General features: G+C 50.5%; 1 protein-coding gene across 1 annotated transcript; it reads left to right on the top strand.

The window, feature by feature from the left end:
* TMEM35A (transmembrane protein 35A) lies at positions 1 to 11,681 on the top strand (the record flags this gene model as incomplete). Its single annotated transcript, XM_080719293.1, has 2 exons — positions 1 to 120; positions 11,301 to 11,681. The coding sequence occupies 2 exons, from the start codon at positions 1 to 3 to the stop codon at positions 11,679 to 11,681; spliced, it is 501 nt and encodes a 166-aa protein (XP_080575419.1).
* Positions 11,682 to 12,413: the final 732 nt, after the last annotated feature.

Consider the following 12,413-nt stretch of genomic DNA (forward strand, 5'->3'; position numbering starts at 1 on the left):
ATGGCATCCCCGAGAACCGTCACCATCGTGGCCCTGTCGGTGGCCCTGGGACTCTTCTTTGTTTTCATGGGGACCATCAAGTTGACCCCCAGGCTCAGCAAGGATGCCTACAGTGAGATGGTAGGTCCCCGCCTCCCGTCCCACCCCTCTACCTGCACCCCATCCTCCCTACTCCACAACAACTTTGCGGCCCCGAAGGAGCCGCTGGACGGGGCCCTGCGGGAGCAAGTGCTGGGGAACTCCGGGGTGCCCGCGGGGGAGGCCCCCGGCGAGCCCCCACCCCGCCCGAGTGGCCGAGGGCTGGGACCTGGCCGCACCTGTCGGTCAGGAGCCCTCCTCCGCCCAGCGCCGCCCAGAGCCGCCGCCTCCGGGAGCCGAGAGTTGAGCCAGCGGCAGAGTTGCTGTATTTTAGAGGGGAACAAAGGGGGGTGCGCTGGCCCGGCCGTGCGGCTGCCTCCCGAACACAAAGCAGGCTCAGCCCAAAGAAAGGTCACTTGGTTTGCGGGTTCGGTGTGCCCGATCTGCCAAGTGCGCCTCTCCTCCGGCCCCGGCGCCCCACGCTGCCGCCCGCGTTCTCCGGGCCAGGCCCGCGGCAGCCTCCCGAGCGAGTGGGACCCGGCGCCCGGAGTGCCCGGAGCAGGAGGGATGCTTCCAGCGCCTTCCGTCTGCCCCTCGCACCACCTTCCCTCTTGCCCGCCCCGCCCCGCGAGGGGACCCCTGCGCCTGCCCGCGGGTGATGGGCTCTCAAGGTCAAGGAGGAAATGGGCTGAGGACGGGGAGCGGAGGGCGGACGCCGTGGGGCCGAGGCTGGGAAGAACGGCCTCCCGTGGACCCGCGACCCCTCCCAGCCGCCCCGGGATCCGTGTCCTGGGCTGGGCCCGGGGCTCGCCCTTGCGATGCGGGTGGGGGAGGGTGGCGGGACTCTGCGCGAGGTCGGGCGGGTGGCAAATCCCCGACAGGCTTCTCCGGCCCCTCCGCCCTGCACGTTTGACCAGATGGAATTGAAATTAGGTCAGAATGCATATGGGGGGGGGGCAGCAGGAGCCACCAGGGCTCGAAGGGGTGGGGGCCGAGGGACCGGACGGGGCGGGGATGCCGCTGTGTGTGTCTTGGCTTTACTTCTGTAGGTCCGCATCTCGGTGCGCATGGACGCGCACCGCAGGTATTTTTAAGCGTCCCCTTTCCTTAGGGAAACCGTACCCGGGTTCCCTGCTCTGCAGATCTTGCGCGGCTGCGTTACGGATCCCGCAAGCTGCGCCCTAAGTGCACGGGTTGGGTTCTGCAGTGAGTGCGACTAAGATGGAGTCACCGGGAAGCTCCCTACCAGTTTGGCAGGAGCTCCGGAGGACCAGCCGCCAGTGGGTTGATGAGATTGCTTTCTTCCTGGGGAGTGGAGCTGTCTGGTGCAGCCTAAGGAAAGAAAGAAGAATCAGATGTGAAGATGCCACATCATACACAAGAACATTTAAATAGTTGTAGTCTAAGTGTGTGTGTGTGTGCGCGCGCGCGCGTGTGTGTGTGTGTGTGTGGAAAGCCTAAGTGGGAGGCAGCGTGAAGATGTTCCCACTGCCCCTCCCCAGGCTGGAGATGGGCCTGTGGCATGGGGCTACACAGTGCATAGGCTTGGCCCGCTTTATTCTCAAGCCTGCGGGATGAGGGTGAATTCAGATCTAGTACAAAGAAAGGGCTCAGTCTGGTCACCGCCCTTCTGACTTTTTTCATTTGCTTTTTCTTTTTGGTATTGGGGGTTGAACACAGGGACTTTCTACCTCTGAGCTCCATCTCCAGCCTTCTTTATTTCTTATTTGGAAACATGAGCTCGCTACATGGCCGAGGCTAGGCTTGAACCTGTAATCCTGCCTTAGCCTTGCTCTTGACGATGAGCAAGTTCAGGAGCCGGCCATGGCTTCTTAGAAGGGCCAACAGCTACTCCAGACCCCGAGCCTGCAGCAGATGGGACGGTAGCTGGGACTCTCTGCTTTCCATTTAGGAGCAGTTCCTCGGCCTTGATGGGCTTCGGCACATACTGACTGCAGTGGTCTTTCCCATACACTCTCCAATCGTCTCTGTCATTGTTTGAAGATTTATTTGTTCCTTAAGACATCAGAGAGCAGAGAGAGAGGTCGAGTTATTTCATTAGTCACTCTCATTTTACAGGTAGATTAACTGAAGCAAGTTGACCGACTTATCCGAGGTCACGGGAGCTGTTTTGGGGTAGAGATGAAAAGCCAAGCCCATGACTCAACATTCCCGGTAGAGGGGCCATTCATGGTTAAAATGGGTAGACTTTTTTTGATGCCAAAACTAATCCTGGTTAAAATTGGTAGATTTTTAATGACAGAACTGACAACTGATTTTTAAAAACACCTGGCATGTTCTTCCTCTTCTTCTCACAAGAGTTCAACTCCCCGTTCTTTACTTTGGGGTTTGGTTTTACTTCAAAACCATTTTTTTTTTCAAATTTAGAAAACGATTTTGCTTTTCTGACAGTTTTGACCGTTGTTCTACACCTGCAGGGTACTGGATGCGGCGGTGCACATTTCTAATCCCAGTGCTTGGGAGGCTCAGACAGGAGATGACCAGTGTAACTTAACAAAAGCCCGGCGTGGTGGCGCACACTAGTAATCCCAGCACTCGGGAGGCTGAGACAGGAGGATCGCGGTTCGCAGACAGCCTCGGCTACTTAGTGAGGCCCTCCGCAACTCAGGGAGACACTGTGTCAAAATGGATAAAAATAGGGCTGGGGTGCAGCTTGGAGGTCCAAGACCCCTGAGTTTCATCTCTGGTACTGCAAAAAATAAAAATAAAATAAAAAATGAAAAGAAAGGGCCGAGGGTATACATCAAAGATAAAATGCCCCTGGGTTCAATCCTCAGCACCAAAACATAAATAAATAAAACCACTGGTGTTCTCCAGTGTTATTCCCTCCACGAAGAATCACAGCTAAGCTGGGAGTGCTGGTGCATGCCTGTCATCTCAGTATGCGGAGGCTGAGCCAGGAGGAGCAGCAAAGTTCCAAGGCCGGCCTCAGTTATTTAGGGAGACAGACCATTTCAACATAAATCAATAAGTGAATAAGATGGACTGCGGTGTAACGCAGTGGGTTCAATTCCCTAATACCCCAAAAACTAAAAAAGAAGAAATCACTGCTAAAAACAAGCAGATCGAAGACCAGAGACGCAGGAGAGCTTAGTGGAGAGCTTAGTGGCTTTAGATCTTACAGTCTTGGCTTTGGGACAAATACGCTTCTTCCGAAGGGAGTGAATAGGAACTGAAATTGCATATGCGAGTGTCCAGTGTTTGCTACAGATGTTCAAGAAACGCTCTGGGAGGACGGGAGCACCCAGGCTCAAGGCCAGCCTTAGCAATGTACACCCTGTTGAAAAGAAAAAGGGCTGGGGGTGTAGCTCGGGGATGGATGCTCCTTGACTCAACCCTGAGAAAGAAAAGGAAATGCTCCATTAGGGCTCTGGATGTAGCTCCGCGGTGTGGCGCTTGCCTAGCACACCAGGAGGCTCCCCAGCATGGGAAAAACAAACAAGTCAGGTGTAGTGATGATTCTAAGTGGCTTTGTTTTCTGCAGTCGCTCTCTTCCTTCTTTCTGGCACTACGGATTGCACTCAGGGTCCTTCTACCTCAGAGCTACACCCCGCCTCTTTTATTTTTTATTTTGAAACAGGGTCTCGCTTATTCAGTAGCTTTCAAACGAATCTGAATCCTCAGTTTAGGGGACTGAAACCCAGCATTTCGAAGAAGCGAGCTATTTTCCTGTGCCCCGGGTGAGCACCGCGTTATGGGGTCAGCCAGGATTGACCATCCCCTCGCCCTCCCCCGCCCGGGTGCTGTGCTGCGGACCCCGCCGGGGCTAGCAGATGCGTTTCTGAATAGCCCATCTGGCATGTTTCAAACCTCCTCCAGAGTCAGCAATGTGATTAGAGAGTGCGCTGAATCCTGCGAATCCAACTCGATCAGCCACGCCTTTGACGGAATGCCTTCCTTACCTTAAAGTGGGAGGCAGCGCTTCCAGGTGCGGCCACGCTGCTCCCAGTGCAGTACTGGGAACTATGAAGAGTTAACTTGCCTTTAATTTGACATTCAGCGTTTTTGAGGGAGGGGGTACTGGGAATCAAACCCAGGGGCCTTTTACCTTGGAGCTATACCCCCCAGCCCTATTTTCTGTCTTTGATTTTGAAAGTCTTGCTAAGTGGCTGAGGCTCTGGTTAATTTGCTGAGGCAGGCCAGGAACCTGCAGTCCTCCAGTCTCAGCCTGGAAAGTCCTGAGATTACAGGCAGGGGCGCAGAACCCACTGATGTTACTGTGTGTGTGTGTGTGTGTGTGTGTGTGTGTGTGTGTGTGTGTGTTGTTTGATTTTGGTGGCAGTCTCTCCATTCTATAAGCATAGGGGCAGCCATGTGGATTAATGAGAAGGCACCAAACTCTTGGCTCTGAGTCGGGTGGGCCACGCCTCCGCCTGGCTTCCCCTCATAGTCCAGGTTTGTTGACTTGATTGATGGGTTATCTGGGGTTAAACTCCTCCAGTTTGTGACACCCTGGGGAGCCACTCCCAAGGGTCGGACACCTTGTTGAATGTTCCCGGCAGTCTTGTACTTCCAATCACTGCCATGAATCGCTTTCCAAGAGACAATACGCTAGCCGCCATCGGTATGGAGACTGCGCTTCCAACCACGTTTACCCCCTTAGAGAGCGAGCTGAGCCCCTGACATGACAAGCGGCCGTTTAGCCCACGCGGCAGCCATCACAAGGTCAATCCGCTGGCAGAAAGCGGGGTGCTCAGTAGGCCCAGCTGAGCGTGTTTCAGAGCCCCTTGATTGGCCCTAGAAGGCACACTAGCCGACTTCCTCTCTAGGTGGGTATTCCGTGACAGTGGAATACAATGCTCCAAAGGTGTTCGCCACTCACATGGCTGTTGGGCAATTAGACTTGTGCTGGGCTTTCCATTGCACGAAATGATGCGCCCTGATCCATTGCTGGCTTTTTTCCTATGGTGACTCTGGAGAATCCAACATGAGTCAGTACGTTTTGCAGCACTTAGGTTGGCTTTAGGTTCTAACATAGCAACCAGTCTGAGATTTTTAACCAAAATCTATTTTTGTCAGTACCCTCTTCTGCTAACATACAGTTCTTTCTCTGTGAATTTTATTTTAAAGTTTATTTATTTTCAGTACTGGAAATTGAACCTAGAGTCATTCTACCAGTGAGCTCTATCCCCGGCACCGTGTGTGTGTGTGTGTGTGTGTGTGTGTGTGTGTGTGTGTGTGTGTGTGTGTGTGTGTACTAAACCCAAGGGCGGTCTCCTTCAGAGCTAAATGACTAGTCCTATTATTTATTTATTTTTCTGTAGTATTAAAGGTCAAACCCAGGAGTTTTCTACCTCTACACTACACCCCCAGGCCTTTTTATTTTATTTTTTATTTGGAAACAGGATCTCGCTAAGTTGCTGAGGCTGATCTCAAACTTGCAGTCCTCCTGTTTCTACCTCTCAAGTATTGGGATTACAGGCATGTGCCATCCTGCCCGGCCTATTTGGAACAGGTTCTCACGCCTTTCATCCCAGTATTTGGGAGGCTGAGACAAGAGGATCAAAGGTTCGAGGACAGCCTTCTTAAGTAGTGAGACTCTTGTCAACTTAGTAAGACCCTAATGGAAAATAAAAATAAAATAGGGCTGGGGATGTCGCTCAGAGGTAGACTATCCCTGGGTTCAATCCCCATTACCACCGAGAGAGAGAGAGAGAGAGAGAGAGAGAGAGAGAGAGAAGGGAGGAGGGAGGAGAGAGAGGGAAAGGGAGAAAGAGGGGGGACAGGTTCTCACTAAATTACTGAGGCTGGCCTTGAGCCTGCCATCCTCCTGTCTCAGCTTCCCAAGTACTATAGGACTAAATGTGTGCCACCACACACAGCTCCTAGCACTTTTTATATTTTATTTTGAGACAGAGTGACAGGCAGAAGGTCTCTGGGTTCAATCCCCAGCATCCCAAAATAAATAAAATTGCTCAGGCTGGCCTGGAAGTACAAGGCTCCTGGCTTGGCCTACCAAATGCCGGAGTACGGTATATACCAAAATGTGCGCGTGACGGTACAGTGCAAGGAGCTTTCAGAATACTCCCGTGTGAGGGCCCCTCGCAGCGACTGCCTTCCCCAGGGTAATTACTGCCCCACTCCTACCAGCAGAAGAGAGTTTTACATACTTTCCAACCTTATGCAAATGTGTGTGTATATAAAATATAGAGAATACAAATGGTATATTTTATATTTATTGATATATATACATATGACACATATCACATACATCTGACATATATGCTAGTTCTACATACCATGCACTTATGCTACATGGAAACATGATATTCTTCTTGAAACAGGGTCTCCCTAGGTAGCTGAGTCTTGCTAATTTGCCGAGGCTGGCTTCCGACCCTGTGAGCCTCCTATCTCAGCCTCCCAAGTAGTGGGATTGCAGGCACGGACGCTGGGCCTCATCCCGCTGTGATTATATCATCCAGGAGACTAGCCCAGTTGTTCCTCCTTTCACCTGACTGGCAGCTGTGAAGTAAAATGGATCAGATCACCGTCGTCTGTTAGCTGACAGGCTGGTCACTAGTTGTAATAAGTGAATGTGACTTGATGGTTTAAGCTGTCCGAGTGTAATGGCGTTACTACGAGCTCATGGGCCCCGGAGTAAAGAGCAGGTACAGAGGGGGAGGTCCGACCCCAGACGGCTCGGCGCCTCCACTCAAGGCCCGCGCCTTTCCACTGGTCCTCAGGCCTCGAGATCGGCCCTGACCGATGCAGCACTGCTATCGCGAACATAGTTACTCGGGCTGGCAAATGGATTCCTCACTGTGCGGTTAGTGAATACTGAAATGTGTGCATTATGATTCTTCGACTAAATCTCCACGTGATCACTTGACTAACAGAAGGAGAAACTGAGGTCATAAGATGCTTAGTGATATTCCCCAAGCAATTTAGAGACCAAAGTAAAATTGAAATTAAGCACTTCCTTATGGTACTGGGAACTGAACTCAGGGCCATTCTCAGGGCCCTTCTACCTCTGAGCTACACCCTGGCCCTTTTATTATTATTATTATTGTTGTTGTTGTTGTTGTTGTTGTATTGGGGATTGAATCTAGGGGCATTCTACCTCGGACCTATACTCCAGCCCTTGTAGTTAATTATTTATTTTTAATTTAATTTAATTATTTTGCAGGACTGGGAATTGAACCCAGGGGCATTCTGCCTCTGAGCTACACCCCCAGCCCTATTTTTTATTCTTTATTTTGAAACAGGGTCTCTCTAAGTTGCAAAGACCTCACTAAGTAACTGAGGCTGGCCTTGAACCTGCAATCCTCCTATCTCAGCCTCCTAAGTACTGGGATTACAAGTGTGGGCCGCCACGCCCAGTTTAATTATCATTTTTAGTTTTAGTTTTTCTTTGTGGTATGGGGATGGGACCCAGGGGCATCCTACCTCCAAACTATATCCCTAGCCTTATTTGATTTCATTTTTTAATTTTGAAACTGTGTCTTACTAAGTGGCTGAGGCTATCTTCAAACCTGTGATCTTCTTGTCTCAGCCTCTCAAGGGCTTGTATTACAAATGCATGCCACTCCGTCTGACTTTTATTTTTTTTATTTTGAAACAGTTTCACTAAATTGCTAAGGCTGGCATCTTCCTGTACTGGGATCACAGGAGCACACCACTGCACCAGGCTGAATTTAGCTCATTTTAAGACTACCTGTCCACCTGGGTACAGTGGCACATGCCTACAATCCCAGTAGTTGGGAGGCTGAGGCAGGAGGCTCACAGGTTGCTCAGTTTCGTCAGTTTAGTGAGACCCTTAGCAACCTAGAGAGACACAGTTTTAAAATAAAAAATAAAAAGGGAGCTGGATATAGTGGCACACACCCACGATTCCAGTACTTGGGAGGCTAAGACACGAGGATCACAGGTTCAAGGCTAGGCACAGCTGCATACAAAGACTCTCAGCAACCTAGAGAGACCCGGTTTTGTTTTTGTTTGTTTGTGTGGGGTGTTTTGGTAGTGGGGATGGAACCCAGTGGCATTCTGCCTCCAAGTTATGTCCCCAATGCGATTTTATTTTTATATTGAAACTGGGTCTTCTCACTAAGTTGCAGAGGGCCTTGCTAAGGTGCTGAGGCTGGCTTTGAACCTGTCATCCTCCTGGCTCAGCTTCCCAAGTACTGGGATTACAAGTGTGTGCCACCATCGTCAGCTGAGACTCTGTTTTAAAACAAACAACATAAAAACTCAAACAGAGCCGGGCGTGGTGGCGCACGCTTGTAATCCCCGTGCTTGGGAGGCTGAGACAGGAGGATCGTGCTGATTTGAAGCCAGCCTCAGCTGGCTTAAGAGACCCTGTTTTCAAAATAAAATATAAAATAGGTCTGGGCGTGTAGCCCAGAGGTAGAAGGCCCCTGGTTCTATCCCTAGTACCACCAAATAAATAAATAAATAAATAATAAATAAATGCAGAGAGAGAGAGAGAGAGAGAGAGAGAGAGAGAGAGAGAGAGAAGGGGGGGTGCCCCTCCAAGAGTATTGTTGGATGATTGCCTTTGATTAAAAGAATTTGAAACATTGACTAAACCCTCTCTTTTCCTGCTTCTTTCCCCTACAAGGAAACTGGTTTCAGGGTCTGCATCTTTTCAGTGGAAAGAAAACAGACCTCACCAAGTGAACTGCAGGAGCCTTTTGGGAAAGTGAATGGGTCAGCTCTTGGTTTACTAATGACAGTCTTTAGAGACCGACTTACTATGGACTCAAGACTTGTGACCCTTCTACTGTCAGAGCTGAGGTGGCCTGGACCAAGTACAATAACGGGCCGGCGATAAGTAGTAGGATTCTTCGCACGGCCCTCTCTCACTCCACAAGGGGAAAGAACAAAGGGACCCCTATAATGTCAAGAGCCGCCCACGATTAACCCCATCTTAACAAACGACATTTCCTCTTTGAGATCTTGGAGGAACATATCCTGAAGTAGACGGGATGGAATGACTTATCCATATATAGTTTCCTCCTCAGCAAAAGGAGGCCAGAAAGCAGCTGTTGCTGCTTGAAAATGGCCACAGCTGCAGATTAGGAGGCCACCGTACAACTGCGGGAGGGATGTGCAGCTACCCGGAATTGAGAGAATAAAAGAGTGCGGAAGTCTTTGGAAGTTGGTTTAGAGACCTGGAATTTGGCCCCAGTCTAAAGATTCCGTAGAGAACAGACCCAAATCTAGTCTTGTCTGAGGAGCGGTTATCTTCAGCCACTCAGACGATACGCGGAGGGTTCGCGTCCTGCGTCCGTCTCTTACACTGAGGATCGAGGACCTTTGCTTACTAGCAGAGGCGTCAAGGAAGCCCCTTGGGCGTAGACTTCTTCCCCCAGTGTCCCTCTGCTGCCCTCATCAGAGTGTGGAGGAGGAGGGAGCAGGGTGTAGCTTGACAGGAGGGAAAGGGGCCCCTCAGCATCACCTCTGAGCCTCACCTCCGTCTGCTCCGTGCGGGCAGGCTCACCTTAGCCTAGGGTTCCACCGCTCCACCTGTTGGTATCTACTTCACTCCTAACTTCTTTCTTTCTTTCTTTCTTTCTTTCTTTCTTTCTTTCTTTCTTTCTTGCGGGTCTGGGGATGGAACCCAGGGGCATTCGACCTCCGAGCTACACCCCCTGCCCTATGTTTTATTCTTTTATTTTGAAACTGGGTCTCACTGAGTTGCAAAGGGCCTCACTACGTAGCTGAGGCTGTCTGCGAACCACGATCCTCCGGTCTCAGCCTCCCGAATGCTGGGATTACAAGCCTGCGCCACCACACCCGGCTTCCTAATTTCTCTTTTAAAAAAAATCCCTGCTTTAACCTAAAATATGGTGACACCGGCCTGTAATCCTAGTATTTGAGAGTCTGAGACTGGAGGATCGCACGGCCAGGGGACTAGCTCAGAGGTATAATGCTCTGGATTCGATCCCCAGCACTGATAAATAAAGAAATAAAATAAAAAATAGAAAGCTGGGTGTGATGGCGCATACTTGTAATCCTAGTACTTGGAAGACTGAGACTGGAGGATCACAGGTTCGAGGCCAGCCTCAGCAACTTAGGGAAGCTCTCAGCAACCTAGTGAGACTGTTTCCAAATAAGAAAAAAAATTCTGGGGATGTAGCTTGGAGGTAGAATGCCACTGGGTTCAATTCCCAGCACCAATAAATTCATAAATACATAAATAAATAAATACATAAAGAGAAAGTGCAGCTCTGGGTTAGGATACACCTGAATTCAACCCCAGCACCAAAGAATGTTTGGCCTTTTGTTACTCATAGACATTATTTTCCTTGATGAATGAATGTTTGGTGCAAACCAAATTTAAATTTAAAATCTGTACCTGAGGCCAGTGTCCTCTGTACTCTTTACTCATGAAAATGAGGCTCAGATTAAATTTTGTTAGTTTTGGGTACTGCGGATAGAATGCAGGAGCATTCTGCTCCTGAGCTAGACCCCAGCCGTCTTTATTTTCATTTTATCTCCTTATTTATTTATCTATTTATTCACTGTGAGAAGTACTGGGGACTGAACCCAGGGGCTTTCTACTCTGAGCTACACACCAGCCCTATTTTGTATTCTATTCAATTTTCTTTTTTTCAGTACTGGAGAAGGAAGCCAGGGGCATTCTCCTTCTGAGCTACACCTCCAGCCCTATTCTGTATTTTATTTATTTGTTTGTTTATTTATTATTGTGCAGTACTGGGGGTGGAACCCAGGGGCATTCTACCATTAATCTACAACCCCAATCCTTTTTTTTTTTTTTTTTTTTTTTTGGTGTGTGTGTGTGGTACTGAGGATTAAACCCAGGGGCCTTCTACTTCCAGGCTACACTCCCAGACCTATTTTATATTTTATTTGAAAATAGGGTCTCACTAAGTTGTTGAGGGCCTCACTAAGTAGCTGAGGCTGGCCGCAAACCTGCCTTCCTCCTGTCTCAGCCTCCCAAGCACTGGGATGACAAGCGGGCACCACTACTCCCAGGTACATTTTTATTTTGAAACAGAATCTCTCCCAGTTGCTGAGACAGCCTCATTAAGTTGCTGAAGCTGGCCGCGAACCTGTGACCCTCCGTGTCAGCCTTCCAAGTCCTGGGATTACAGGCGTGCACCCCCAGGCCTGGCACAAGACTTGTATTTAGGGGACAGAGTGAACGGTGCGCTGCCAGGGGAGGGGAGGGGAGCGCCGCTTGTGTTTCCTGTTGTTACAGTCATGGTTAATCCAGTCCTTCCTTCTGCTCGCTCTAGAAACGTGCTTACAAGAGCTATGTCCGAGCCCTCCCGCTGCTGAAGAAGATGGGCATCAATTCCATCCTCCTTCGCAAAAGCATCGGCGCCCTGGAGGTCGCCTGCGGCATCGTCATGACCCTCGTGCCCGGGCGCCCCAAGGACGTGGCCAACTTCTTCCTCCTCTTGCTGGTGCTGGCCGTGCTCTTCTTCCACCAGCTGGTGGGCGACCCTCTCAAGCGCTACGCGCACGCCCTGGTGTTCGGCATCCTGCTCACCTGCCGCCTGCTCATTGCCCGCAAGCCGGAGGACCGGTCTTCGGAGAAGAAGGCCTCGGCGCCCGCCGAGGAGGCGCCCTCCTTGTATGTGAAGGCCCCTCAGGGCAAAGTGAAGGTGTCATAGGCACGCGCGAGCACGTGAGCGGACTTGCCGGGAAGCTGCCCCGACACCCAGGGAGCTGTCTGTGTGTAGTTTTCATCTGATTTCTTTCTCTTGGGGAGCTGTGCGAGGTCATTGGCCCTCCCCACGTCGACATTCGTGCGCCATCTTTCCTCACTCCGGGGCTCACACCCTGCTGCATGCACATGTCCACAGCTACTATTGAAGTGTATTTGTGAGATGGACTCCGCCCACCGGTGACTCCGAGGTCATGTGTGGGCAAATGTATTTAACTGTGTGTGTGCGTGTGTGTGTGTGTGTGCGTGTGTGTGTGCGTGTGTGTGTGCGCGCGCACGTGTAGAGAAGGCTCTGATCTTGAACTAATCCTGCAAAGGTATCCTTCCCTTTCTAAACTGACCCCAGCTAAGGTAGAATAAAATAAACCCCTAGGAAGAGAAGTCTCCTGCTGGTATAAAACGAGTGACCTATTTCCACACGTGGAGGGGATCCCTCTCCACATCAAACTAAAACTCACCACTTTATTTATTTATGTTTCGGGTTCTGGGCACCGAATCCAGGGGCAATCTAGCACTGAGCTACATCTCCAGTCCTTTTTATTTCTTGAAGCAGGGTCTCTCTGAGCCGCTGAGGGCCTTGCTATGCTGCGGAGGCTGGCCTTGAACCTGTGATCCTTCCGTCTCACCTTCCCAAGGGCTGGGATTACAAGTACGTGCCATAGCACCTAGCTAAACTCAG

This window comes from Muscardinus avellanarius, assembly GCF_963383645.1.
Source record: "Muscardinus avellanarius genome assembly, chromosome: X".
Classification (NCBI taxonomy): Eukaryota; Metazoa; Chordata; class Mammalia; order Rodentia; family Gliridae; genus Muscardinus; species Muscardinus avellanarius.